Here is a 26,304-nt window from a genome sequence, read left to right on the forward strand (position 1 = left end):
GAAACAAATACCATCGTGTGGTGAGTTCGTTTTGGATCACATCAACAGAGTAGTGTCCCTATGTCTCATTCTCTGTGTGTCTACTTGGTGAGAATGGTGACTGCTGGCTCTCCTCACTATAAAGTCCAAACTTTCCCCTCTCTGATTAATGAGTACACTGACACAATACTTTTATCAGATGCTTTCCATTTGCCCTGAACATTCCACTGGAAAGGTGCTAATATTCTAATACTAAGCACTGCTGAATGATGCCTCTGAATTACTCTAGCTTGCCCTTGCCCTCCATATACGCCCTTGGTCACCAATTTGGATATTTGGGTTACTGTTTTCAGAAAGGACCTGCCTGTTCATGTTGACTGAATCCCCTGCGTTTAATGACCCCATAGGTGTGCCGAGAGTACCAGCGTGGCAATTGCAACCGAGGAGAAAATGACTGTCGATTTGCTCATCCTGCTGACAGCACAATGATTGATACCAATGACAACACAGTCACTGTCTGCATGGATTACATCAAGGGGAGATGCTCTCGGGAAAAGTGCAAATACTTCCATCCCCCCGCACACCTGCAAGCCAAGATCAAGGCTGCTCAATACCAGGTCAACCAGGCTGCAGCAGCGCAGGCTGCAGCTACTGCAGCTGCCATGGTGAGTGGAGACAGCAGTGCCCTCCTGTCAGCAGTCAGAAAAAGACAGTAAACAATTTCTCTACTGCAAGCTATTCATCTATTAACCTCTTTCTTACGTTTTGCTGAAGATATGTTTGTTCAGGTATCCCACACAATAAATAAAGAAGCCACCATTCACAGGAGTGAGGATAACTCCTCAAATGGTTCAGCTTGCTCCTCCTCTTAGCCTAACCCCCTAAGACTTGTCTCATTCTGGATGTAGGTTCTGAAATTCCTGCTTCATAAAGCACCACTGTCTCCTTTCTGATTTAACAACACTGCCATCTCCAGTCTCTGATTTCCGTATACCATCGAGTCGGCCATTGTGCTCCTTGAGTGTGTTCTTCCCCACACCAAGACTCTCCTTTACATTTATCTTGCCTTTAATAACACAGTCTGAAACTATTTAGGGGAACAGCTTCAACAAAATTGTTTCTAAATTAGCCGCAACAATTTGAATGGTCTACTCTCTAGATAGTGTGAAGTCCGACTGTGGCATAAACATGATCTTAAAGTGCCATGGCTTGACCAAGCCATTATACAGAGAAGAGAAAAGCTGCAGCACTCAAGGAGTGTTGTTTAAAGAAAATAAGGATCATTTAGGATAGATGCTAAGTGGTTTTCTTAAGATAAACTTCAATGTGACCTAGTAGCTGAGTTTAAGGAGCCATTTTTTCTTGGCTTAGCTCTTTTAACGCTGTCCATTTTTATATAAATATATAGCTTATCCTTAAATATTCATACAAAAATCATTGTCATGGCACAGTAAAATGGTCATGAGAGAGGTCTTTTCTGTGTTTGTTTATGGATACTTGAGCAAAAATACAGAAGGCAGACTCTCTCCTTTTCTCTTTCTTTCACCACCCCCTCTTTTTTTTTCCTTTAGAGTATTGTTTGAAATTAACTACAAAGAGGAATTATCCTCCAATAACAACTCAATAGTGCCTTTATTGTGCATGCTTAGTCTTGTTATTCGTTGTATATGGCATTCCGATGATTTGTTTTTTTATTTGTTTTTTCTCACCTACCCAAAATGCACTGCTGCCCCCATGATGCACCTCTGCTTGCTGTTTATGTTAATGCGCTTGAACCCCACTGGCCCATTGCCATCATGTGCTCGCTGCCTGCTAATTAAGACTCAGTCGGCTGTCAAATCACTGAAGCGACCCCTCGAGGCAACCTTTGACCTGGTACTATGACCTTTCACCTTTTAGCTTGGCATGTAGCTTTATTGTAGATACAGGTTTTTTTGTTTTTGTTTTTATTTTGTTTTTGTTTTTTGTTTTTTGTTTTTGTTCTTTTAAACCGGTTAAATATATATAATCCTTTTCCTGTTTAAAGTGGTTAAGTACAATGAAAAATTGAGTGTGGTTTCCTGATAAATGAGCAGAAAGACCTAAAATGCGTACATAGATGGATATGGTACAGTGAACGACTGGACTCCCAGCAGCCCACATTCAGTTTAACTACATTGTAAAGCGTTCTAATGAAATTCTTGGAGGACAATAAAGTGTGGTTTTCACTCTATATTCATGTACCTGTGTGGTTAGCATGGCTTTAGTGATAGACTTCTTTTCTTTTTAACATATACAGTGCAATATTTAAGAAAAGTTTGCATGCTCTGGGACATTTGCATGTGTCAGCAGATTGGGGAGGGCAGAGCTGGCAGGACACAGCCAGTCACTGTACAGTTCACTATTAACAGTGCTTCTACTCCGCAGTCCTCTGGGGCTTGCACTGCAGCCTTCCTTCTTTCCCAAATAGATGGCTTCTCACAGGAAGCCTGAAGCATTATGGGACATAAAACACCTTACTCATTGTAACATGTGCTCTCTCGTTATTAGTGGGCTTTTGTTGTGGACAAAATAATGCTTCCTTTAAAGCTTTTATCTTGCTTAATTTCTTTAATTGGTTTTATCAACTGGATTTTTTTCCCGTGGGTAGTTGAGTGTCCTGCTGCTTGCTTGCTCGTGCTCCCTAACAGTTCTAGCCTACAACTGATTTTTCTTTTTTTCTTTTTCTCTTTTTACTGGTATTTGTTTTTATACTATTCACTGAACAGGGAATTCCTCAAGCTGTACTTCCCCCATTGCCAAAGAGGCCTGCTCTTGAAAAAACCAACGGTGCCACCGCAGTCTTTAACACGGGTATTTTCCAATACCAACAGGCTCTAGCCAACATGCAGTTACAGCAGCATACAGCGTTCCTCCCACCAGGTAAGGGCGTGGGCTTGCTCCTGGATGCATCTGTTATGATCTACACAGGTTCAGCTGTTAGCGCAGGTAGTACCTGCAGTGCAGGTTAGCTGTTAATCAGAGAGAGGGTGCATGCTAAGGTAGTCGACCGGGAAGACACATTCAGTTCTCTTATGTGGCTTTCCTTTAAAAATGAAAATTGCAGCTTACTGAGACAGACATGCTTTATATATTTTTGGTGTTTATGCTATTTGGAATTGAAATATTCTCTTTTTTTTCTCTTTCCTCAACACTGTTGTATGTTTGTCAAGCTGTGTTATGATGCTCTCCTGCTGTAAGACCCCTTTGCCTTCAAGATTTCACAATTTTATGAAATGACTCAATTTTGACATTTTCAACCTTTAGTTTGCAAAGTAGACAGTAAAAATTTATTTATTCTAGAGCTCTTAAAATGTGCTCTTCGTATTAATTATGCATAGCTAAAATTATTCTTGTTCCTGTGCTGAAGCTGAAGTAGCCCTAAGTTCCCTTGGTGTTTTAATTTGCTGCTTAGTCATCCCCTGGTATTCCTGTTTTATGCTGAGTCATGCAGCCATGATTCAGTTAATTTTCAGTTCGGTCACATACATATACTCCATACTAAAAGCTCACTTAGTTGGCTAGAAATTTACTATTTAAATATTCTTAATTTATTTCATAAGTCTTTAAACCTTTTTTTACCTTATGCTTTGAAATAAATCACCAGACACACTAATCTGTTTTTCTTTCTTATACAGTTTTATTTTGAGAACACTGGAAAAAAAAATATATATATATATTTGATAAAAATAATTTGTTAATAGGTTAGTAATGAATGGCTAGTTGTGTGCATCAGGAATCTAGCATGTTGGACTCTGGTCACAGTTTTAGACAGTCTCAGTTCTGTGATATTATAGAATGAGATAGTTTATTTTAGACTTATTAGCAAATTAATACATAATGATCATATTAGATGTTACTGGAAAACAAAGCTTTTTGTATAGTTTATTTCTGAAAACTGGCCATTTACACATAGAATCAGCTATATCACATACATTAGCTAGATGAAATATTTCATTAAAATGTTCCAGGATTAAATGATAGGCATACTCTCAAAATACATTGTTCAGACTGCCTGATAGGGGTACCTAAGGCTTCATGCAGCTCGATGGCCATCCTATTGTGTTTGTAGATAGGAATGCTTGGGTCGATGCTTCCTAGGGTTGCACAGACAGACACAGCACAAACTTCTGTGTCTAGTGGTTTTTGTTCAGGTTTTGGGGACATTTGTGTACTTATTTACAAATTCTTTGGCTTGAAAAATGTTGGTAATTTTATCTTCAAATCCTTTTAGAACTAAAGGAAGTCAATCTTGCCATAGGTTCAAATATAATCACATGTGTAGTATCTTGGACAAAAATAGGCTCATTTCCCAACATCTACCATTTTATATTTATATTAATTTAATATTATATATATAATATAGGATTATAGATAAGTGAAATAGTCTATTAACTACAATGTAATTTAGAAGATACACTGCAGTTTTCACAGCTGAGATTTTTAGAGCTCTGAGGTCTGTGCTTCAACAGTAACTGTAGATCTGCGTGTTTAATTGAAAGCACAGTGAAGCACAGTTTGCTAACTCTGCACAACAGGCGGCCACAGCGAGTCAGGGGTGAGAGTGAAACTAACCATCCAGCTAAAAGAAAACAAAACAAACAAGCCCACATATTTAAGAAAAGAATTAGACGGACATAGCATCTGTTCATGTGATCTACCATTCACAACTCTATCCATCCATGTGTCTGTCCATCAGCTCCCTGACCTCTCTTTCCCTCCCTCCTTCCCTTGTCTTTGTGTCTGTCTTGCCTTTGACTTCTTGCTCAGCACACATGATTACATGCCCTGTAGGGTGCTGCTATTTACACTAGAGATGCCAGGCTCCTGACCACCTGGGGGATGTCCAGAAGCAGGTAGAGAGCACATGCTCCCTAGCCCCACAGGACTCCTTGGTTTTCCATAGTCATTCCAAAGAGCCACGTTTGGCTCAGTGCTGTGCTTGCCAAACACCTTTTAGACGTCTTCCTCTTTTTTTCTCCAACCCAAAGTTTGGCTTGAGTGTTCCCAGTGAGAAACATGGGATCTAGTGAAGTGTAACAGTTTGTCACTAAGTTACATGGCTTTTGAGATTCTTAGCAGAACTTTAAGGGAACTGGGCTTGTGTCTCAGTATCTGTGAGTCTGTTATATAACTACACTAAAAGGAACTTCAGAAAACAGCCCTTACAAACACCAAGCTCCACACCTCTTTTATACCCTTTATCTTATTTAAAATATAATAAATATAACTATTTTATTAAGTTCAGTGCCGTTTATTGCTTGTTTGATTGATCTTTCAGTTTTAGCTACACAGCTTCTTGTTTTATATTACTCTTCAGAATTAAGTTGATCATTAACACAGACCAGGTATAATCTAGGGCCTCTTTATGCCATAAAAAATGATTTCACCCTTTAGATATGCCAGAAGTAAGATTTTCAGTGACACTGATTTTATTTTATTTTATTTTTGCCTTAAATATAAATGAAGGCAAGTTCTAATTTCACTGGACCTGAAGGAAGTAAAGTACATCCCTGAGAGAATTTTGAGGCCATCCTCTGGTATCTGTCCTCCTCTGTTTCCTCCCTTGTGTAGCCCAAGTTCTGAGATGTTCTTCTTTTTACGTTCCATCCCCATGTCTTACTGTAACCATTACACGTTTGCAAGATCTTGAATACAAGTATCCTGGACTGAACTCATGAGCTCCTATGTAGCCTGTGCCTTAAGAATCTGCCCATGGCAAAGTGATGGGAAAGAATGGGCCTCGAGTCTAACAACTCCTGGCTCCACAGACTTCTGTGTCCTCCAGCTTGAGTTTTCCGTAATGTTTTTCCTTCCTTGGAAATATATCACTTCTCTCTACCTACCATATTTCTCTCAACCAATGTTGGCAGACACTTTTTGAAAGAGGTAAACCAGTTTACTTAAAGCAACCTCTCTGTTGGCTCACGTTACCGCACTACAAGAAATAAAAGAAAAGGGCAGGAAGGTGATAGATGGTGCTGTAGGTGTTTGGACCAGAGAGGCAGAGAAATCTTTAGCCTGTTGCTTTTGTTATAATCAATATAAGTATAAACATTTATAGTTTTTTATTTATATTTAAAATATTTATAGATAATAAAAATAAGGAAACTATCAGCATATTTGAATATCAGTTTTAATATTTTAATTGACTAATTTTAAGTAATAAAACCATATTTATTATTTTTAGAATACCTCAAATTATCTTTATAGTCCTTTCTATAAACTTAAATAAGCAAAAATTATCATATAGACATTCCAATTAGATCCCTGACTATAACATTTTCTATCTTCTGTTTATTTTTTCTCCTTAACGTATTAGTAATTATACTTTTAATTTGCTTATAAATTATCATCCTATTTTTTTATCTTCACACAGATAATTAAAATTTGAACTTAAAAGGTAATGTAATTACAGTGACACATATCTCAGAACCACACCATTCTGCTGTGCAAACATCTTTCTAGGAGAAATTGGCAGTTGATCAAATTCGCAAAAACTTTTGTTATACGGAAACCGAGGGAAATTTTAAATTGACCATTTGTGCATCATTAGTAAATTAACCCATTGGAAATAGAAATGAATATTATGGTCATTTCAAAAAATGGCTTTTGGTTTTGGTAAAAGGGTCCTACAGCACCGTGTCCATATTTGTGAGTTACTGCACCCCAGCCAGTACTTTCCTCGCTGCCTTGTGTTTATTTGCTATGAGTCCCTTCTGAAGCTGCGTGCATTGGTTACGATGATAACGAGGCTGATAACCCAAACTAAAATTCAATCAGGGAGAGTTAAGGTTTTAGAGGCTTTAACTGTATAAGGCCAGCTCACCTCCAGCATGCGCGGGCTCAATTGTGCATGAGGGGATGGAATACGGTAGGCAAACTGTAGCATCGTACTCAATTCAAAACCTATCACTTGGATAATTGTTCAATGGCTTCAGTGTCCCTTAAAGCAGCACACTCTACTGCTTCATTTTCCTTCGCCATTTCTTGTCCCGCCCTCCTGCCCTGGGAGGTAGTGCTCATTCAGAATCTAGACCCAGCGTTTAGTTGTGCTTGCTCTGTTGTCTCAAATTATATTCTGTCATTGGTCTCTTCTGTTGTTCTTGTTGCCCTTTCCCAGGTCTTTATACAGGAGTAGTAGCAAATTACAAATCTACTCAAGTGTCTTAACATGCTGTGTCCCCACAGAATATTAGCTTGCTTCCCTAGATGCAGTATTCAGTTTAATCTGGCCTCCCTGCCCATAGTCAGACATCAATAGCAGAGGAACTGCAGATGTAACTACAATGCCAGTTGAGCGATCTGCACTCCAGCTATGTTTCTCAATGGCAGTTGGGTGTGTAAAACCGCCTCTGACAGGATCAGTTGGCAGATACTTTTCTAACAAATGTTCATCACAGATGTGCTAGTATTTAAACAGGGTATGCCAAGATTCAGAGATTTAGATCGAAATATAAAACCATTTTATATTTTAAAACTTAGACATCTAAAATAATCTTGTAGCGCGAACATGTTCTCCGTATGTGAGTGCAGCATGTACTTGGTAAAATAGGCAGGTTTTCAGTGCTTGCGTGCCAGAGAACATGAGTGTTTGTACTTAGTTCCCACGTTCCGACCACCGGGGCTAATGCCTCACTTGCGACCTGCGCATCCTCATTATCTCCCACTCAGGGTCTTATGGAAGTCTAATTAGCAAATTCTTGCCTTTGAGTTTTTGTAAATATTGGCTAATCCAAGAAGTCTTGTTGGTCTAGCAGTGAAAAGCAGTCTCTTTTGCCAGATACCAACAGATAAACTAGTTTGAGATTCCGAAGAAAATATGCTTCCCCACAATACATTTTCTGCATTTGAGTTCTAAACTGAAGAAATGAATTTTCACTTTTTTGCATACTGTTTGTTTATTGCTTCGTAGCTCTCTAAATAAAGCTTCTGTCTAGATGGTTACAGCTTTGTGTGTGTCTGTATGCTTGCTGCTACAGTGAGCAGAGGAACAAAGCCCAGGAGTTAAAATGAGTTTCTGTTCACTCCATTGTCCAGCCAGTTTTGTGCATTGAAGTTTTTAGCATTTTAATAGTAAATGTTATTTCTAATTATTCAGTTTATTTAGTCTAGAGAAAACATTAATGTATTCTTGTGTCACATTTGGAAGTAGCATAGCAGTGAGAGAGCTAGCAGCTGGGTCAAAACCAAAGCATTACAGAATTTCTTCTAAAGAATTAAATAGGTGTAAATTTTCTTGAGAGTGCTCTATTTGTAGGCAGCAGTTAAGAGAAACAAAGTATACCAGCACACAGTGAACTGGCTTTCACTCTTCCCTCGGGACTAGTTCTAACCGACCACTGTGCTACTGTGTGATTTGATCGTGCTGACATGTACATGCCACTGTTCCCAGAATAACAATTTTTCTTCTTTGTTCAAATGAATTTTCTAATTACACGTGTGATGGGATGTTTTAATTCTTTTCCCTTTTCAAATCCACCTTCCTGTTGCAATGCATGATGGGCAGGCTCAATATTGTGCATGACACCCGCTACAAGTGTTGGTAGGTGCCAGCTTTGTTTCTTGATTATCTTAAACCTATGGTGCATCTCACAGCCCCTCAAAATCCACTGCTAAGTTTAACTTTTATCTATTGGGCAAGTCCATTTCCTTTTTACTAACACTTGTCAATTAAATGACATTTTCTATTTAATTGACATGGTCCCACATAAATGTTTTCTTTCCACACAAGTTTCCTTTAGTCACTATTAGTGGATTTTGATTGGACTATGAGTTCTGGTATATAAAAACAAGTCTATCTCATAAAAGTAATGATTGTATATTTTCATAATAGTGAATAATAAAAAATAACTTATTCAAATGGATAACTGTTCAAAGTAAATACCTATATTTTATTTTATACTCTAATGTCTATAAACACTATATAAAATTCTTGTTTTTTAACTTAGCAAATTAAGCCTGTTTGTGTCAATTTTCTTGATTTAATGGTAACAAGCTTTTTCCCCCCCTTTTTTTTTCTCTTTCATCCCTCCCTTCCCTTCTCTCCTTGGAATGTTGTCCTGCTTTGCGCTGTGATTGCATGTCACTCGCTGGTGATGATGTCCTGTCACATGGCTTCTTGCTATGATAAATACCATGCCCAATGATCTCCTCCATGTTGCCATGGTTTCCATATTGCTACACTCTTCTGTATGTTTGCTTATATGATTTTCCCTCCGAAAGTTCCCATGGTGCACGGTGCTACGCCAGCCACTGTGTCCGCAGCAACAACATCTGCCACAAGTGTTCCCTTCGCTGCAACAGCCACAGCCAACCAGGTTTGCTAATTTACAGCTTTGTTTCTTAAAAACCAACTCTTAAGAGGGCCAGTTCAACAGCTTTGACGTTAGCACATGCATCTCCCTTTATGCTCAGTGGGAGTCGTGTGTATGGGAGAGCTGTAGAGGGTGCTTTCATGAGCATGGGTTTTCAAAGATACCTCTTGTTGGCCTACACATTCTCTTTATGACTAGCAGCAGATTCCTTTTACGCCATTTGTAAATGCTCCAAAGTTTTCGCAGCTCTTTTTCTGAAGCTACTAAACTGATATTTACACAAGCAATTCTCATTTTTCTTAACTAATCTGTATTTTGGCCAACCAAAATGAAAGCAATTATGATATTATTAAAGCATCTGAAATATATATTTTTAGTTCTTTCCTAAATACTTTATAAAAAAGAAAATATATAAATGTATTTCTATGCCACAAATGACCACTCTTGTAAATAGTTATTTTTATATAATTTTAATAAGCAAATTGCTTTCTAAAATTAATTACTTTTATATATAGCATCTTTCAGCTATGATTCTTGCTGTTTTAAATGAAAAATGAAATTAAGGTCTCTCATTTCTACAATTAACCTGCATAAATGTTGGAGGTATAGAAAAGATAAAGAAATTATGTATGATAAGTAAGTTACCCTATAATCAGTTAAAGTGTGGAGGAAAAGAACATGCAGATATCACCTATATAAATTTAAGTTACATGGGAAAGAATGGACTATTTAAAGTAAAATGGTCATTTAAGGTATTTAAAATTCAAAAATGGCATTACTTCCACCAGCATTCTCTGAATTTTCTTTAAAGAAAATATTTTCTAGATCTGAACTAATTAAGCTCACATTTTAGAATAAATCTACCCTCAACTATGCAGATGTACATGTTCATAGTTCAGTAGGGTTGGTGATGTATGAAGGGCATTAAAACAGGTTACACATGGCCCAGTGACTGAGGTTACATGGAACCTGGTGAGAGTAAAGAGAGTCCTTGTCAGATGGACTTAGTGTAGCGCCCCTGGGACAAGCGCACCAACTGTGGTTACTATGAGGAACAGACAACTTTTCATTTGTTCAATATATCATATTTGATGAATTTTCAGCTATTAATATAGTCATTAATAACTTTTAAGAACATAATTCCAAATGGATTTAATTATCAGTTTCAGACAAGCCTTGAATACTTCTTTGAAAAAAGTAGTTTTTCAGACGTACCAAAATACACTTGGATTTATACAAACACCTAAGATTCATTTATAAGAACACGAGTGTGTGCATATGTGGCATGATAGTTGGCTTAGCAACAAAATATAGATGGACTCAGTATAGTCCATTTATGGTGCACATGTGTGTCATATATGACTATAGAATTGCTGGTGTAAGCACAACTATAGCAAAGCAAATTCAACATGCCCTTGGCCACTTGGGTTGTAAGGGACACTTTACTTCTTGCATTGTGCTGTGATCATTTCATGCATAATTCTTGGGTCTTCGTACTATTACTATTTTACAAGCAAAGAAAAGAAAATGGATATATATATATACACACATATATTATATCTACATATACATACATATGTATATGCCTACAGTATATTAGCAAGGCTGGAAATAGCTCATGTCACGAAATTCAGCCTGCATGCATGCAGAAGTTTCTAGCTGGCCCTTCCATCTGCATTGGGTGGTGTTGAAGGTCCTGGTATGTTCCGACAGCCCCATCCTTGATGCTTCTACACTGTTGGGTACAACATCCCGTCCTGCCGCAGCAGGAACAATGGTATGAGAGCTTCATTATGCTTGCAGCACATTTCTGTGCCATTTGCCAGTACTGTAAAACTGTAAAATGTCAGCTAAGAAACAATTAAAAGGCACCTAATGAAGTATAGTTTTTAGTAGATCGAGATAGTTGAGGATATTAAAATTAAAACAACAAAAGCCTTCAGGAATGTGAGTTCATTGTTCCCCCAACAGACTTTCTGAAGTGGTCTTAGTATCTTTGTACAGAATAAGTTTAAACACACTCACCACTTGCTTTGCTCAGGTTCACACAGCCAGAAACAAATCAGTGTTGGTAAAACCAGTGTCCTCAGTCCTCTGCTACACTCAAGCTGTGGGGTTACCTCTCCCATTTACCAGTCTTTAATTGGAGCTTGAAGGAGAATCAAATCACAAGTTCAATTTCCTGGCTCTTGTGTATTGGAAAAAGTAACCTCTGTACTGGTTTCTTTTTGTGTTTTTCTCCGGCTGTCTGACTACTTGCCTATTTCAAATGCAATGAAATGTATAGTAATGCTGAAGTCTGCTCAGGAGAAAACCCGTTCTCTTTCCAAGTTATTTTTTAATTGCTATTTTGTAATTCACACCTGGTATTTTTAATTTGAGGCAAAAGTTAAACACTGATCTGAATGAAGTGTTAGAAATTTGCTTTCACAAAATTAGGCAAGACATTTTTTATTCTTGATCTCAGTATTTTTGCTAAGAATTTGAAACTACGGGGTGTATGCGTGCGAGTGTGCGTGTGTAGGCCAACAAAAAGGGCTTCTTTTAACAACTGCTCTGCATGAAGTTTTGATAGCTGAACTTCTCTTAACTTCCTAAGTACTGGTAACATTTGTAGAATAGTGTTTAACATGAAGACTACAAGCAGTGAGTTACTTCTCTGGCATTTGCATTTACATTAACTTAATGTCATATTGACCAGATGAGGGCTGTCACTTCACAGCTGAATCTCACTGTTTTTATAAGTTTAATATTAAGATGTTTTCACCTCTTGGTGGTTGGCTTGCTTGCATGGATCATTCATTAAACAATTTTTTATTTGCTAGATACCCATAATATCTGCCGAACATCTGACTAGCCACAAGTATGTTACCCAGATGTAGAGCTGTCGTCACAAAACAGTAAGTTTATTATGCAATGTAACCACTCTATATTTGTGGTTAGAATATGTTAATATTTAAAATACAAAATATTGAAAGACAATGTATTTTGAGTTTTTATTTCATATTACAAATAAATATAATCACAAATAAAATATAGCAAAGGTAATTAGAAGACATGAGTTAAGGCTTCATGAGCTTATACCTTAAAGGTGCCTTAAAGCCACAGACCAGGATTTTGGGCTATATGGGAATTCATTTTCTGCTGCAGTCCTCCCACACTGGTGTGAAAACGGTGAATATATAAATAAGTGGATGTGACTGTACCTCAAGGAAATGCTTGTTTTCAAAATAGACAGTGGACTGGATTTGGCTCAATAGGCAGTTATTTGGAGACTTGGCATAAGCTATTATTTTATTTTAACGATTATTTCACTCATTCCTATATAAGAGTATATACCCACCTCATCTCATGTATGACTGTATACAATACAGTATACAGTAGAGAACAATACTCCATCCATGTCTTTATTTGGAGCTCGAATCAACTATTTATCATTTGAATATTTAGTGCTTCAAGACAGCTAGTCTGATGACTAGAGTTCAGAAGATACTGCTGTTCCTCTCAAGGGCATAGGGACTTCTGCTTGCTCTCCATAGCATTGTTTCCAGTACCTGCAAAGTTGCCTAATTTCCATCCATAGAGCACAGATGTATTCAACATATACAAACTGTAGTTAGATCATGCAGTTAGAAGCATGACAAGAACTTACATTTTTCCATGTACAAAGAGCCAGTTAAAACTCAGTCCTGTCGGTGGGCAGATGATGGTTCTTTGTTGCCTCCTTTTATTTGCTTGATGACATATTTGCAAGTAAGGTTTGGCACTGCTCTGTGTTAGTTTCCATGTTAGTGTTTTAATGATGTGAATGATCTCACAACAATCGGAGCACTCGGAATGAGCTTTCTTTGAGGCAGAGGTGCGAGAGCTTCTCTTCTCAGTAGTTATGAAAGAAGGCATTTGGATAGTGAAGGCTTGTGTAAGACACCCTGACGTGGGGACAGAACACAGGTCAGGTCTGCAGAAGTAGTAAAAAACAAGGGAGGAGAATCCATAGCAAGAGCCAGACACATAGATTCCAGAGGAAAGAGAAAGGAGGCCAGAGAGTGAGAGGCATTTACAGAAGAAATGAGCCACAAGTGAGGAGCCCTGCCAAAGATATATTGCAGTTGACAGTATTTAAGTAAACCCTTGTCCATTTTGAAAGCTCTCTCAGAGTAGTTCTGGTCAGGCACGATGGTACATACCTTTCATCCCAGCATGTGGTAAGCAAAAGTGAATGGATTTCTGTGAATTTAAGGACAGCCTGGTCTACATAACAAGCACCAGACTAGGCAGGATATACAGTAAGACCCTGTCTCAAAAAAAGAGGAGAGGGATAAAAAACAGTTCCTTCATAGTTGGTCAAGCACACACAAGTTGGAATAAGCACACTACTTTGTTGGTTACAAAGTTTAGAAGGAATTTTGGTCAGCATGTTGTCAGCATATGTATCACAATGTGTGTGTGTGTGTGTGTGTGTGTGCATGCATGTATGTGGTATATGTATATTACTATATATTGAAAAATGTTTTAAGTAATTATATTTTCTAACAAACTGTCTCTTTTCCTATTCTAGATCATACAAAGAGGAAAGGACAGTGTGCTTGATTAGAGTAAGGACGACGTCATTAGCCATATTGTATATACCGTCAAGCAACACACACAAAAATCCCTCAGCCACAAGACATCCACATATTGCATGTTAACCAGAAGAAAAGACAACATGGGAACCTGCTGCACACTGTTGCCTACACACTTTGTACATCCAATTGGTATTTGTGCTGAGGTGATATTCCTATCTAAAACAACAACATTGTCTTTCTTTTGTAGCACAGAGTTATGCATTAAAATATGCATACATAATTAGTTTCCTATATATTCATGCCATCTTGAAAAGACAGACTGTGGTGTAACCATGATTCTATTATGTATTGGTACGTCTGTAGACCAAGATATAATTTTTTAAAAATAAGTTTATTTCTTTCAAGGTTTACAAGTAACAAAGGTGCACCTTGTATTTAAAATCGCCATTAGAGCTGAGAGCGCGCATGCACAGTCATTTTTGTTTAAGAGTAATATTTTTACTGTAATAGATTGTAAGACATGGTGAGGGAGGGATCTGACAGAGATGAATGTGCCAAGCAAAACCACAACTGTGTATATTTTAAAGCACATCATGGCTTTAAGTACCATGTTGTTAAGGATTCTCATGAAGTGCCATAGACTGTACATCAGATTAGAGTATTATTTCTTCAGTGTTATTGTTTTCGGAGCCACATTCTGTTGCTTATTTGCTAGAACTAATCAATCAAAGGGCACCATTCTTTTCTTTTTTTTTTTGTTTTTGAAACCAAAGCTGTCTCAGAAATGGCCAATTTAACTCTACAGTAACAATAGACAGCACAACACAAACTCAATACAGATAACCTTTCACATACTGGAGATATATATAATAGATATATGAAATTATTTTAATGCATTGTAGTGTAATATTTATGCATACTCTACTATATAACATGTTATTCAAAAGGGATATGCCATTTCTGAGACACAATAACAAAAAATGTTTGAGGAAATTATTTTGCTTCTATTTATAGCCTCTGTCAAAAGTCAAAAGACTATAAATGCTTTGCAGAAATGGGTTCACGTTTGCGTAAATGCTTCATCACAGTCACATTCAAAATAGTGACTCTAAACCAAGAGAACAGCACTGTCATCAGATGCATGATAAACCAAAATATGAAAATGGGAAATGTTTAATTAACCTAGTAATTGGGTGGGTTAAGTACATGGGTGAATTTTATATGTGATTCTTTTGTTCAGATTAACTGCTTATAGCCTTAGAAAGCCTTTTAAAAATTTTAAAATAGATGTGCATTCAGTTTTTAAGAATGGATTCATCCAAAGGAATTCCCCTTTTTGTGGTTTGGATGTTACAGCTAGTAAAGGATATTTTTGCTCTGCTCAGCAGTTCTAGAAATCGCTGAGTAGGGGCCAGGTCACTGGCAGTGCTAGTGTGGGATGGGAGAGGTGAGAGTTCTGTTATAGAACTTTCCATACTCCCAAGTTTACTGCAAGTTTTTACGCTTGAGAGAGACGCTTTCTAATATAAGACTGATGTGTTGATTTTACTGATTGTACTGTACATCTATTAAAGCCTTAGATTATTACATTACGGGTTGGAACCCATACCAATGTAATTTCAATCGTGTTAAGAGAGTAATGGTGACTTCACATGTTATTGTAGTTAGTTACATTATAGAATATTACTTATTTTTCTTGTTAAAATGTAGTTTTTCATTTCCTACATTTCTTAGATTTTCATTTTCTATTAACAGTTGAATACCATTTCAGTTTTTAGATTATTGTTTTATTAGATTTTACCAATGAATTTTTCAAAATACAAAAAAATTAAAGTAGTTTTTCTTCATAACATAATCAGTTTTAAATTACATGTAGTGTCATATGAATATCCATATTATTGTCAACTAAATGATTTATATTTTACTGATTTAATATTACAGTGTAAGAATGTCAGTCATTGTTCTTGTCTAGTTTTCATTAAAAGAACAAAGATCTTTTATATGGATATCTTATAAATATATAATCATTGCTAAGTAAGAAGTTAAGTTGTTGCTATGGCAACAATCCTGGCAGACAATTGAGTAATATTTTGATGATTTATTTTGTTTGTAATTAGTTATTATGAGAAGATCTAGATCCTAGATATTAGAATAAAATTTATTTTCTACTGTATCCATTTCAAATGTTAAAGTATTGTTTAATATTTTTGAAATCCCTGAATATCAGGCCTTGTTATAAATAAGCTGCATAATCAATAAATAGAACAAGGGACGTTTTGTTGATAATCCAAATACTCAAAGTTTACGTGAGGAGAATTTTAGCGTGTGTGCAAACTCTTGAGGGTTGATGATGCTGCAATTTAGCATGTTGGGAAGTCTAGAGAGAAGGTTGACTTTTTGCACTTCTGTATATAGTCAAAAGAGAGAAACCTGTATAATAGCAAGATCTTATTTTGAATAAAAACGTCTATAATTACCAGGAGTTTTGTTAAGGCTAATGAAATGACAGACTGAGCAAAATTGCTTGCAAAAGTGGCACAGAGTTAGCACTCCATACCCTTCAAACACGTTGCTTTGCTTTTGTGGACAGCTTGTAGTTTGCCAGGATTTTCCAGCTGGAAAGATTTGCCATCCTTCCGAGATCTCATGACTGACAAAACTCCATTGGGCCAAATCTGCCTGAAGATCATTACCAAAAAATAGCAGGTACTTCAGTCACTAAGATGAAATCGTGGATCAGATATTCCTTACATTGTTTTCAAATCTACTGCATGTTTAAAACTTCAACAAAAAGAGAGAAAGAACTATGCTAAGGACATATATTATTCAGATCGATATCTACCAATTTCAATGGTTTAATGTTCACAAAATGAAATCTTCAAAACAACTATTGACTTTCACAAAATGTAAACCATAAGCAGGCAGACCAGACAGCACACCTGTAGTCCTTCTGTGGTTGTTTTAACCGCTTTAGAGCTTGTTCTTTCCGCAGGTGAAAACAAACTCCAAATTTCACAGTTTTAATTTCCAACTCAGAGCACTCAAAAGAGCAAAATGTGACAATGGCCACTTGTTTAATGACCTGGTTGCCCAGCTGCCCCTCCAGCTGGCTACTGATGTTGCACTTACCAGCAACCCACACTTTCATCTGCTGAAAGGACAATGTGCTCGGCTTTACTATTATGTAATCACAACTTACTTTGCTTGTAGTTGCTTACAATTATGTATTCTGTCTAGGGCTGCGATTTGTTTTATGCTTACTTTATTATTACTGCAGTAGTTGACTTTGCTGTATGGAAAAATAAAGTGAAATTGCCCTAATAAAACTTCTCTTTCTTAAGTATATTTGTGTATGTGAGATTGAGTAGTAAGTTATTTCTGTACATTGCACATCATTTTGTACATCTTTATGAACATAGCCATGTATAAATTTTCTGGTTTTAAAGGATTGCAACAAAGGCAGTGAATACTTTTTGGGCAGTCATCTCTGGGTGCTGAGACACTAAACTGACTGTATCACTGATATTTGACCAGTGCTTTCTAAGAAAGCTCAGCTCTCTTCTCCACTAATGCTCTAGTACTTTAAGTGGTATGTGAGAAGTGTGTGTGTGTGTGTGTGTGTATGTGTGTGTGTGTGTGTGTGTGTGTGTGTGATCATGTGACTCATTGTATTTGAATGACCTATAATTTGAAGTCATAATAGCTGGTGATACCTGGTATCCTGTACCTGGTAGCTATGAAGAACAAAGTTTTAATGTAAAGAAATGTGTATTCCTTCATTTAGTTTTATTATGTGTTCACTCTGACCCTTAGATACTTATGGATGGGACAAATTTTTCAAACTGACTGCTCACATGAAAATTGATTCCTTTTAATTTCCAAACTTATTACAATCACAGCCCCGCACCTCAGTTCTCAGGAGGCGGCCAGCAGCTATCCCAGGCCTGTGTTTGGGACACCAAGAAGGCTGTGTCCACGTGTGGGCTGGTGCTCAGTATCTCTTATTCCAAAGCCTGCTGTCAAACTCCCTTGTGAATGGAGAGATGGGAATGAGCCAATGAGGCTATGCTTATCTTATCAAAGACTGATAAGAATTGAACCACAGTAGGATGGTGTCATAAGAGGTTTGCTGCTAAGTTGGGCACTGACAACTTTCTTTGGCTACAAACTAAAGCCACACTACAGTGGTTAAAATGAGGAGCTCGCAACAGGAACATCTGAGCTTACTTCATGATGCTTTAAGGTTTTGATTGAGATAAATTTATTCAACTTTCTATGACAGTTTCCACTTTATGAATTTAGGAGCAAGGGTACAAACATTGCAGGAGGGTTTAGTAGTTTCTAGATGTTTCTCAGGAATTATTTCCAGGATCTCTAAAGCACAGCTTCCCCAGACACTTGCTTTGATAGGGAAACAATTCTTAGGATAACATCTAAAATGCTCTAGTGGGTGCCTAGCATAGAGCAAGTAATGAAAATGTTAACAGGTAATTTTACTGCATCTGTTTTGCAAAGCCCTCCCCTACTTGATCTTTAACTTTCCATTCTACTTCTGGTGTCACCCATTCTAAAAAGAACATGAGCCAGGTATACACACACTGCCTCCATCTGCTGTGCAGTGTGTACTTCTGTCCTTGTGCAGTGCCGAAGCATTATGACTGTCATTAGCACCATGGCACAACAGACTTCTTGTGGTACTTCCCTTCCAGTGAGTGTTTTTAAAAACACAATTAAGGTAATTTCCTCCAGTTATCTTTGAAAGTATAAATTCCATTCTATCTCGAAATGTTTACAGACCTAACCTTGCCCTGAAAGAAACCACTCAGAAACATGGACACTTGGCTATTTTATCCTTTAGATCTTTAATATCTAAATAATAAATAAATGTATCATCATGGAAATTGTGTTGTTTATTATATATATAATATTATATATATATATATATATATGCATCTAAGTGGCACTAATACACTTTGATATATGTTTTATATGTGTGTGCTCAGATTGAATCCAGGGCCTGGTCAATGCTAGGCAAGTGTTCTTGAGTGTTCCTGATTTTAAACTCTACCCCCTACATATTTTGTTGTAAGTTTCTTATACATGCTTAAATTAGTAATTACTTAGTACAAGAAGTATGTTATCTGAGGGCATGCTTATGCACTGCAATATATTCTTACATACTAGGGCAGATGATAAAGACATGACTAATGCAAGGTAAATAGACTGTATTCTCTCTGACTACACAATGATCCTGTTTTCCCATTTCAAAAAACAGACTCAGTCTTGTTGACTTTACTACAAGGTAACTTGAATAAGATTAAGTAACAACTACCCTCCCTTCTTCAGTGGAATATCAATATCCTTAGAAACTCCTCACTCATAAAAAAATTTTCCAAATTTAATACCTACGCACAATACAATCATTATTGCACACACTTGTTATCCCAGCACTCAGGATGAGATGAGTGAATTTGAGACTACATGCCAACAGAAAGGAAAAGAAATACTACTGCAGATTTTAAATCAGTTTTTCAATTGACATATACAGACTAGTGCATATTCTATGAGGGTACTGATATTTTAATGTGTATATTTTACAGCAAAAAGAAACAAACTTAAACATGTATTCCCTCAAACATTGTTCAGTATTTTTACTTAGAAAACATGTTCACAATGCTTTCTAATATCTTGCTAGTTGTAGCATTTTTGTTAAAGAAAAGAAAGCAGGAATAGTGTTCTTTTCTGTAATTAGGAATTTTTGAGCATTTCTTATTCATGAAGCATTTTTAATTACTCATTAACATAAAAGAGCAATTTTAAGGTAAGATGATAAGACCTTAATTTTACAAGCTTTCAATTTTTGCCATTTATTTTCTTTGTAGTAATCAAGTTTTAAAATAAAACTTTTAGTATACCTTTGTTGCAGTAAAAATAAGGGTTTCTTTTATCCTGTGCTAGCGACATCATATGACTCAACATGGCGTGGGGCCTCTCTTACTTAGAAAATAAAACTTTCTCAGGATGAAAAACTTCAATTTTTAGTAGATTCTTGTCCCACTTTGGGTGCCAATTGTTGCGGTAAAAATAAAAAACCGGTTTCTTTTATTCCACGCTAGTACCGGCACAGTAGGGCCACATAGCATCTGTGGGACATTTTCATCTCGGCAAAGTGTCTCACGCGCTAAGCTGCATCCAATCTCACACTGCTGACTGCTATTCTCTGAACCCAGCAGCAATCTCTCTACCCATCTTGTTACCATGGTTAGTCACTGCCACACCAGTTTCATACACATCCCAGCTCTGTGGCAGGCCCCGTGCATCCCACCACCACACTCTCTTGACCTCAATTAAGTTGCCACTCAAAAGAACACACCACATAATAACTTCTGATCTAATTGATAAGATATAATTTGCCCATTTAGACAGCAGAATACCCTTACACACCCATCCCTTAAAAGTAGTCATAAGAGCCTGTATCTATGTGCAGAGAAGAATCTTAACATCTGCCGCCATGTTCTCCCAGCTCCACTCCTCACTCTGGCTTTCTCCCTCCTCTTCTCCCTCCCTTCTAAAACCTCTCTGTTCCTGCCTCCCTCCCTTCTTGTCCAATGACAGGCCTCATTTTATCTTGTGTGCCTTCTCCTGCAATATGACATCAACCCACCTTGCTTTTTGTTGAAATCTTTTGTTATTCTTTTACTTTTTTCCTTTGAATTTATCTTTTTGCTTTCTTAGAACATCCTCCCATTTAAATAAGTCAGTTCTTTAAATTTCAATATTTTAAAATAAATAATAAAACATAGCTTTATTTAATGTTGAGAAGGGACCCAGAATGTACTAAATCAGTAAAATTTTATGTTGATTTAATGCTAGAGAGAGAAAGAGAGAGAGAGAGAGGGAGAGAGAGAGAGAGAGAGGGAGAGAGAGAGAGAGAGAGAGAGAGAGAGAGAGAAGAAAAGCCCTTCTTAACCAGTGGTCTAAATTATGATTGTGATAGGTTTCCTTGTTACTGCCATCCCTGGTTCATGAATATGAACTAGTTTAAATTTCTATTGTAATTTGGTACATTAAATTATTTATGCATATCTCTTTGTCCTTCTACCTTACCCTTCTCAAAAAGATGCCTTCAATCATCAGACTTAACCATATCTACTGACAATAATTTTAACAAAAAGTCAAGTATGCTAAACAGCTTGGGCAGATTTGCTAGCAGGTAAGTATGACATAACTGGGGGCACAAGAGCTAGTGCTCTCAGCAGTGACATTGAGCAGAGACTTGAATGAAGTGAAATGGACATAATGTGACCATGACATCATACTCTATGTGACATCTTTGTGTGGAATGCTGACTCATCTCCCTGTCAATATTAAGTGCCACAGAACCCAGGAGCATTCCCCTCACTTCTGATGAAACATGGTAGAAAAGCAGAAAATTAAGGGTCAGAGAAGAGAGGAGACAATACCTATAGGATCTCCCTGGCTGAGATTTGAGAGAGTGCAAACATCTTCTTCAAGTGAAATCAACTATAAAGACTGCCTTCATAGAGATGTTAGTGCTTTTTGTTTTTCAAACATAATGTTAAAACCTCTAGCAACTCATGCCTAGGGTCATGACCACACTCCAGTTCCATTTTTAAACCTAGGCACTACATCATAAACAACTTTGTACTTTCAGGCACCAACGGAATGTCTTTAAGATTTAAGATGAGAAATATATACAAATCAACTCATTTATTTAACTTAAACTTCGTTTAAACATTAATCCTGGTTGTAAATTATATCTTTTGAGCCATGTGAATTCAAAAGCCACAGAGTGACTTGTTAACAGAGTAACACTGTCAATCCACAGTACCATAAAAGCCAAACCAAATAAACAAAAAACCAGACAAAATGCAAATAAAGCATACTGTTTCTTGGTACATTGCAAGTCTTTGTGATCAGTTTTTCTGGAATTCATCAGTAAAAATAAAAATTCTGAACTCAGGAGATAACACAGTAGATGAAATGACTGGCATACAAACATTATGGAGTTTGGATCCCTAGAATACATAAATATTCAGGAAGTGTTGAAAGACATAGAACCCCACCACTGGTCACACTCTGTGGTTAAGAAGGTCAGTAAGACAGGACCTAAACTTTAGTCACCCTCTGAGGTCAGGGAAAGCACTAAGACTAAAACACTACCACCAGCACTCACCCCATGAAGTCAAGGAGTATACCAAGAATCATGTCCAAAGTCAATGTCCACACAAGGCTATATTGTTCTTTGTCTTCTGTAGCTATTCCTTATCTACAGTCTATTCAAGATCAGTGTAGCATGGTGCCTGAGCCCTTCCTACCCTTTCTCTTCCTTGTTACCCTTTCACCTCTTTCAAATCGCACAGCTTTTCTCATGAACAGTGATCTTCTTTATCTGAATGTATGTTACTTCTTTTTCCAGTTTACAGTAACCCAAACATCACACAGTATTTTGTTGCTCTTGCATCTACCCCTCCCATTTTATGAACATCACCTCCTTGACTTCCTACAGAGCAGCATAATAGTCACTAATCCCAAGAAGCTTTCCTGTTTCCTTTATTTTCTACACTATACCAAAAATCAATAAACCAATGCTCACAGTACTATCAGTGTTTTTTCTCTCCCTAAAACAACTGATAGTTAAGGAGTAGTTAAATTTTATTAAACTACTACGCTGCTTTATGGCTAATGCAGATATGTCTCAACTCTTATGGAGGTATGGAGTATAGCCTGGTGTTCTGAACATCAGTATATATATAAAAAAAACATTCAATAGTACTATACCTTACCTTTCTAGTATCTCAATAATTGGAAATAACTCCCCGAAAGGAGAAAGAAGACTGAAATTTAAAAAGAAAAGAAAAATAAATTAGTCAATGATGTAATTCCAGATAACCTCAGATGGGCAAATGCCTCACAGGAAACCTAAACAACACCACATATCTCCTCCAATAGTTAAAAGTTCCATAGCAACTCCCTGTGCTCCCTGTGAGAGTTTTAAATGAACCTCTAGAGACACAAATCAAAAGAACAATTATAAATGTGTTGAAAGATGTCAGAGAAGACATGAATGAAGTTAATGAATCCCAGGAGAATAGAAGCAGCTGAATGAATTAAGGATACAGAAATAGAATTTAATAAAGGGAAGTGATGAAGGAAAGCAAAAGTAAAATAAGGTGAAATAGAATGAAAATGGGAAGTCAGTCAAATCAAACACTCGGCCGAAAGCCTTCCCAAGGGCATGGACCACTGTAGAGGACAACATTGTCAGAGCTTGAAGACAAGGCTAAGGAATCAGGTCATTTGGTGACAATAAATACAAAGTATATATTTCATTATATATATTATATATATATATATATATATATATATATATATATATATATATATATATATATATATATATAGTGGCCTGTAAGTCAGTACTCAGTAGGTGAAGGCAAGGGGATCAGACATTCTGGGTAATTCTCAGCTATATGATGAGTCTTAAGAAGAACCTAGACTATATAATAAAACTGTCTCAAAAACAACAAATGAGAAAATATTAAATGAAAGATGTATAAACAGAACATGCAAGATCTTTGGAATATCATGAAAAGAGAAATTATGGGATTATACATGGGGAAGAATTTAAGGCAAAAGCCACAAAAATTTTTTTCAATGATTTCATAGAAGAAAACTTTCATAATTTAGGAAAAGAAATTCATCTACATAAAACACACACACACAGAGAGAGAGAGAGAGAGAGAGAGAGAACCAGAAAAGCAACTTCATATGTTATTTGATAGTTATATGTTATTGTTAAATTATAAAAATAAAATGCACTTTTATCCCCCACTAGTTCTGGCACCACAGTGCCCCAAGATATCTACTTGATATCTTAGTCTTGGTCAGCAAAGCCTCTCTCCTGCTTTGCTCCATCCCATATCCCACTGCTGAAGGCCTCTCTCTGAGCCTGGCAGCAATCTCTCTACCTATCTAGTTCCCAAGGCAGGATTCAAATTTCAAAGAAAGAAGTCAAAGTATTTCTGCATGTGAATGATTGTATACACAAAGGATCTTCAAGACCTGAGAAAACTTGCAGAGTTGATAACTCATACGGTTCACAAACCACCAGTGTCCAAACTTAACATATACAAGTTAGTAACCTTCAATATACCTGTGACAAACACTGTGAGAGAAACCAGGGAGACCATCTTATTTACAATAGCCTCAGGAACCATCTTCGGATTAACCTAACCAAGGAAATGAAAGACCCCCGCGATGAACACATGGAAGAAAGAAATTGAGGAAGATACTAGAAAATGAAGACTCATCTCTCTCCTGGGTAGCCAGGATTAAGATCATAAAAATAAATATCTTATCAAACTGTTTTATTTTAGGTGAATGAAGAGATGGCTCAGCAGTTAAGAACACTTCTTTCAGAGGACCAGGATGTGGTTCTTAGAACCCACACAGTAGCTCACAACCATTTGTAACCCTACTTCTAGGAGATCCAATCCTTCTTCTGACTTTCACAGGTACTAGAAATGCCCATGGCATAAATACATGCACGCATTCTAAACACTCAAACATAAAAATAAGTTAATATTTTAAAGTGATTTATAAATTCAGTGAAATTTCTATCAAAATTCTAGCATCACCATTTTCAGAGATGTGGAAGACAATATTAAAATTCTGAGCAAAAAGAATACTGCCAGAAACATCACTATCACTGATTTAACTTATACTCTAGTGTTAACTTTTATCTACCTGTGCACATACATGCCTGCTAGACCTAGGATCTGAGGACTTGAAAGAATGGGCAAGTTGTCTAATGAATTAGACAATTTTAGTTCAGAGTCAATGTACTTTTTTATACCCATATGTAACAAAGAAAGCCATGATCCAAGGAGGGTTGTTTTGAGTTCAGAGAAACCTGGAAAGAAAATGTGATCAGAAAAAGATGTAAATGAATTTCAGCAAGCACATACTAAATATTTACAGAGCAGCCCTTTCCCAGAACTTTCTCAGGACAACTAATTTAAACACACATGCCTGGCACATACTATAGATTATATCTGGGAAAGCACAAAAACAAGGCAGAAGGTCTTATCCAGATTCAGGGTACAGTGAGAACAGCATTCAGCATCTTCTTACTGAATTAGATTCTATAGCTATGTTTTGACATTTAACAAGCATAAACATATCTTAAATTGAATGCACATATTTTTCACAGGAAGCATGAAATAAAGAACAATTCTGGGAACAAAATACACTCGAGGGAAAAGGCCTTATTTCCTGGAGCCTATCTCATGGTTCCCAAAGCATTATTCTTTTGACCATGTTTGCCCACTCTAGAAAGCTTGGTAATAAAAACAATATGGTAATAGCAGGAAAGCAGACATGTAGAACAATGAATAGAAAAAGAACCGAGATATAAATGTGAGCAGCAACGGTCACCTGAACTTTTACAAAGATGCAAAAACTAGTTCAGTGAAGAAATGGTGGCATCATCAACAAATGGGAAGAGGAAAGTTGGATACCTACATTAGACAAATGGAGATCTTTATCTCTCACCCTCTAAATGGATCAAAGACCTAGTGGGAGACCTGAAACTCTGAACCTACTAGAAGAAAATGTAGGGAGTGCTCATCAAGATACGGTCATGGATAAGTACTTTCTGAACTGACTGTGGTTGCTCAGGGCATAAGACCAACAACTGACAGATGAGAGCTTGTGAAATTAAAGTGTTCCATTAGAAAAACAAACTTAGTCAAGTGAAGGGACAGCCTATAGGACTGGAGACAGTTCTTGACAATTATACATCTAATAGAGGTTTACTATCAATAATAAAAGCAACTCGGAAAACTAAATACTAAGAAAAGAAATAACTGAAAGTTAAAAAATGGGCTATGGAACTGAGTGATCTCAAATGAAGAAGCAGAAATACATAATAAATATTTTAAAGTGCTCAATAGGTTCAGCCCTAAGGGAAATGTGAATCAAATCTGCTTTGAAATTCTATCTCACCACAATCAGAATGGCTGCTACAGGGGGGAAAATAGCAATAAATACTATGTAACCCAAGTATATAACTCCTGGTAATATACCTAAGAGATTCTTCATCCTACTATAGAGATAATTTTGCTCACATAGTATCATTTCTGCTCTACTCAAAATCACCAGATTAGATGTCTATCAGCTGATAAATTGATAATAAAATGAAAGCACACAAACACAATAAAATTTTATTCCTTCAAAATGAAAAGTTATGTGATTTACAGAAAAGCAGAAGGAATTTGAGAAAATTATACTGAAGAAAGAGATTTGGGCCAGGATAGACAAATACCACATGCTCTTTCTTGTTCATGTACGGACCTTAGTTTATAATCCTTGCAGCATTGTGTTTACACTGGAGTGCCTGC

At 36.8% G+C, this 26,304-nt stretch overlaps 1 protein-coding gene across 50 annotated transcripts in view; it reads left to right on the forward strand.

Moving 5' to 3' along the window:
- The window catches only part of Mbnl1 (muscleblind-like splicing regulator 1), a 174,567-nt gene extending 157,343 nt beyond the window's left edge, over positions 1 to 17,224 (forward strand). For 11 of the 50 annotated variants that reach the window (XM_039101827.2, XM_063281386.1, XM_039101852.2 and 8 more), the window contains 7 exons: positions 387 to 644; positions 1,801 to 1,854; positions 2,727 to 2,880; positions 8,507 to 8,542; positions 9,223 to 9,317; positions 12,140 to 12,214; positions 13,873 to 17,222. In XM_039101827.2, coding sequence (XP_038957755.1) covers positions 387 to 644; positions 1,801 to 1,854; positions 2,727 to 2,880; positions 8,507 to 8,542; positions 9,223 to 9,317; positions 12,140 to 12,196 — 654 coding nt within the window. In that variant the 3' untranslated portion in view covers positions 12,197 to 12,214; positions 13,873 to 17,222. Of the gene's footprint in view, positions 1 to 386; positions 645 to 1,800; positions 1,855 to 2,726; positions 2,881 to 3,170; positions 4,827 to 8,506; positions 8,543 to 9,222; positions 9,318 to 12,139; positions 12,215 to 13,872 lie in introns of those variants that run through there. The other 39 variants (XM_063281382.1, XM_063281390.1, XM_063281381.1 and 36 more) reach the window with 14 other exon arrangements.
- Positions 17,225 to 26,304: the final 9,080 nt, after the last annotated feature.

The sequence above is a fragment of the Rattus norvegicus genome, chromosome 2 (assembly GCF_036323735.1).
Source record: "Rattus norvegicus strain BN/NHsdMcwi chromosome 2, GRCr8, whole genome shotgun sequence".
Taxonomy (NCBI): domain Eukaryota; kingdom Metazoa; phylum Chordata; class Mammalia; order Rodentia; family Muridae; genus Rattus; species Rattus norvegicus.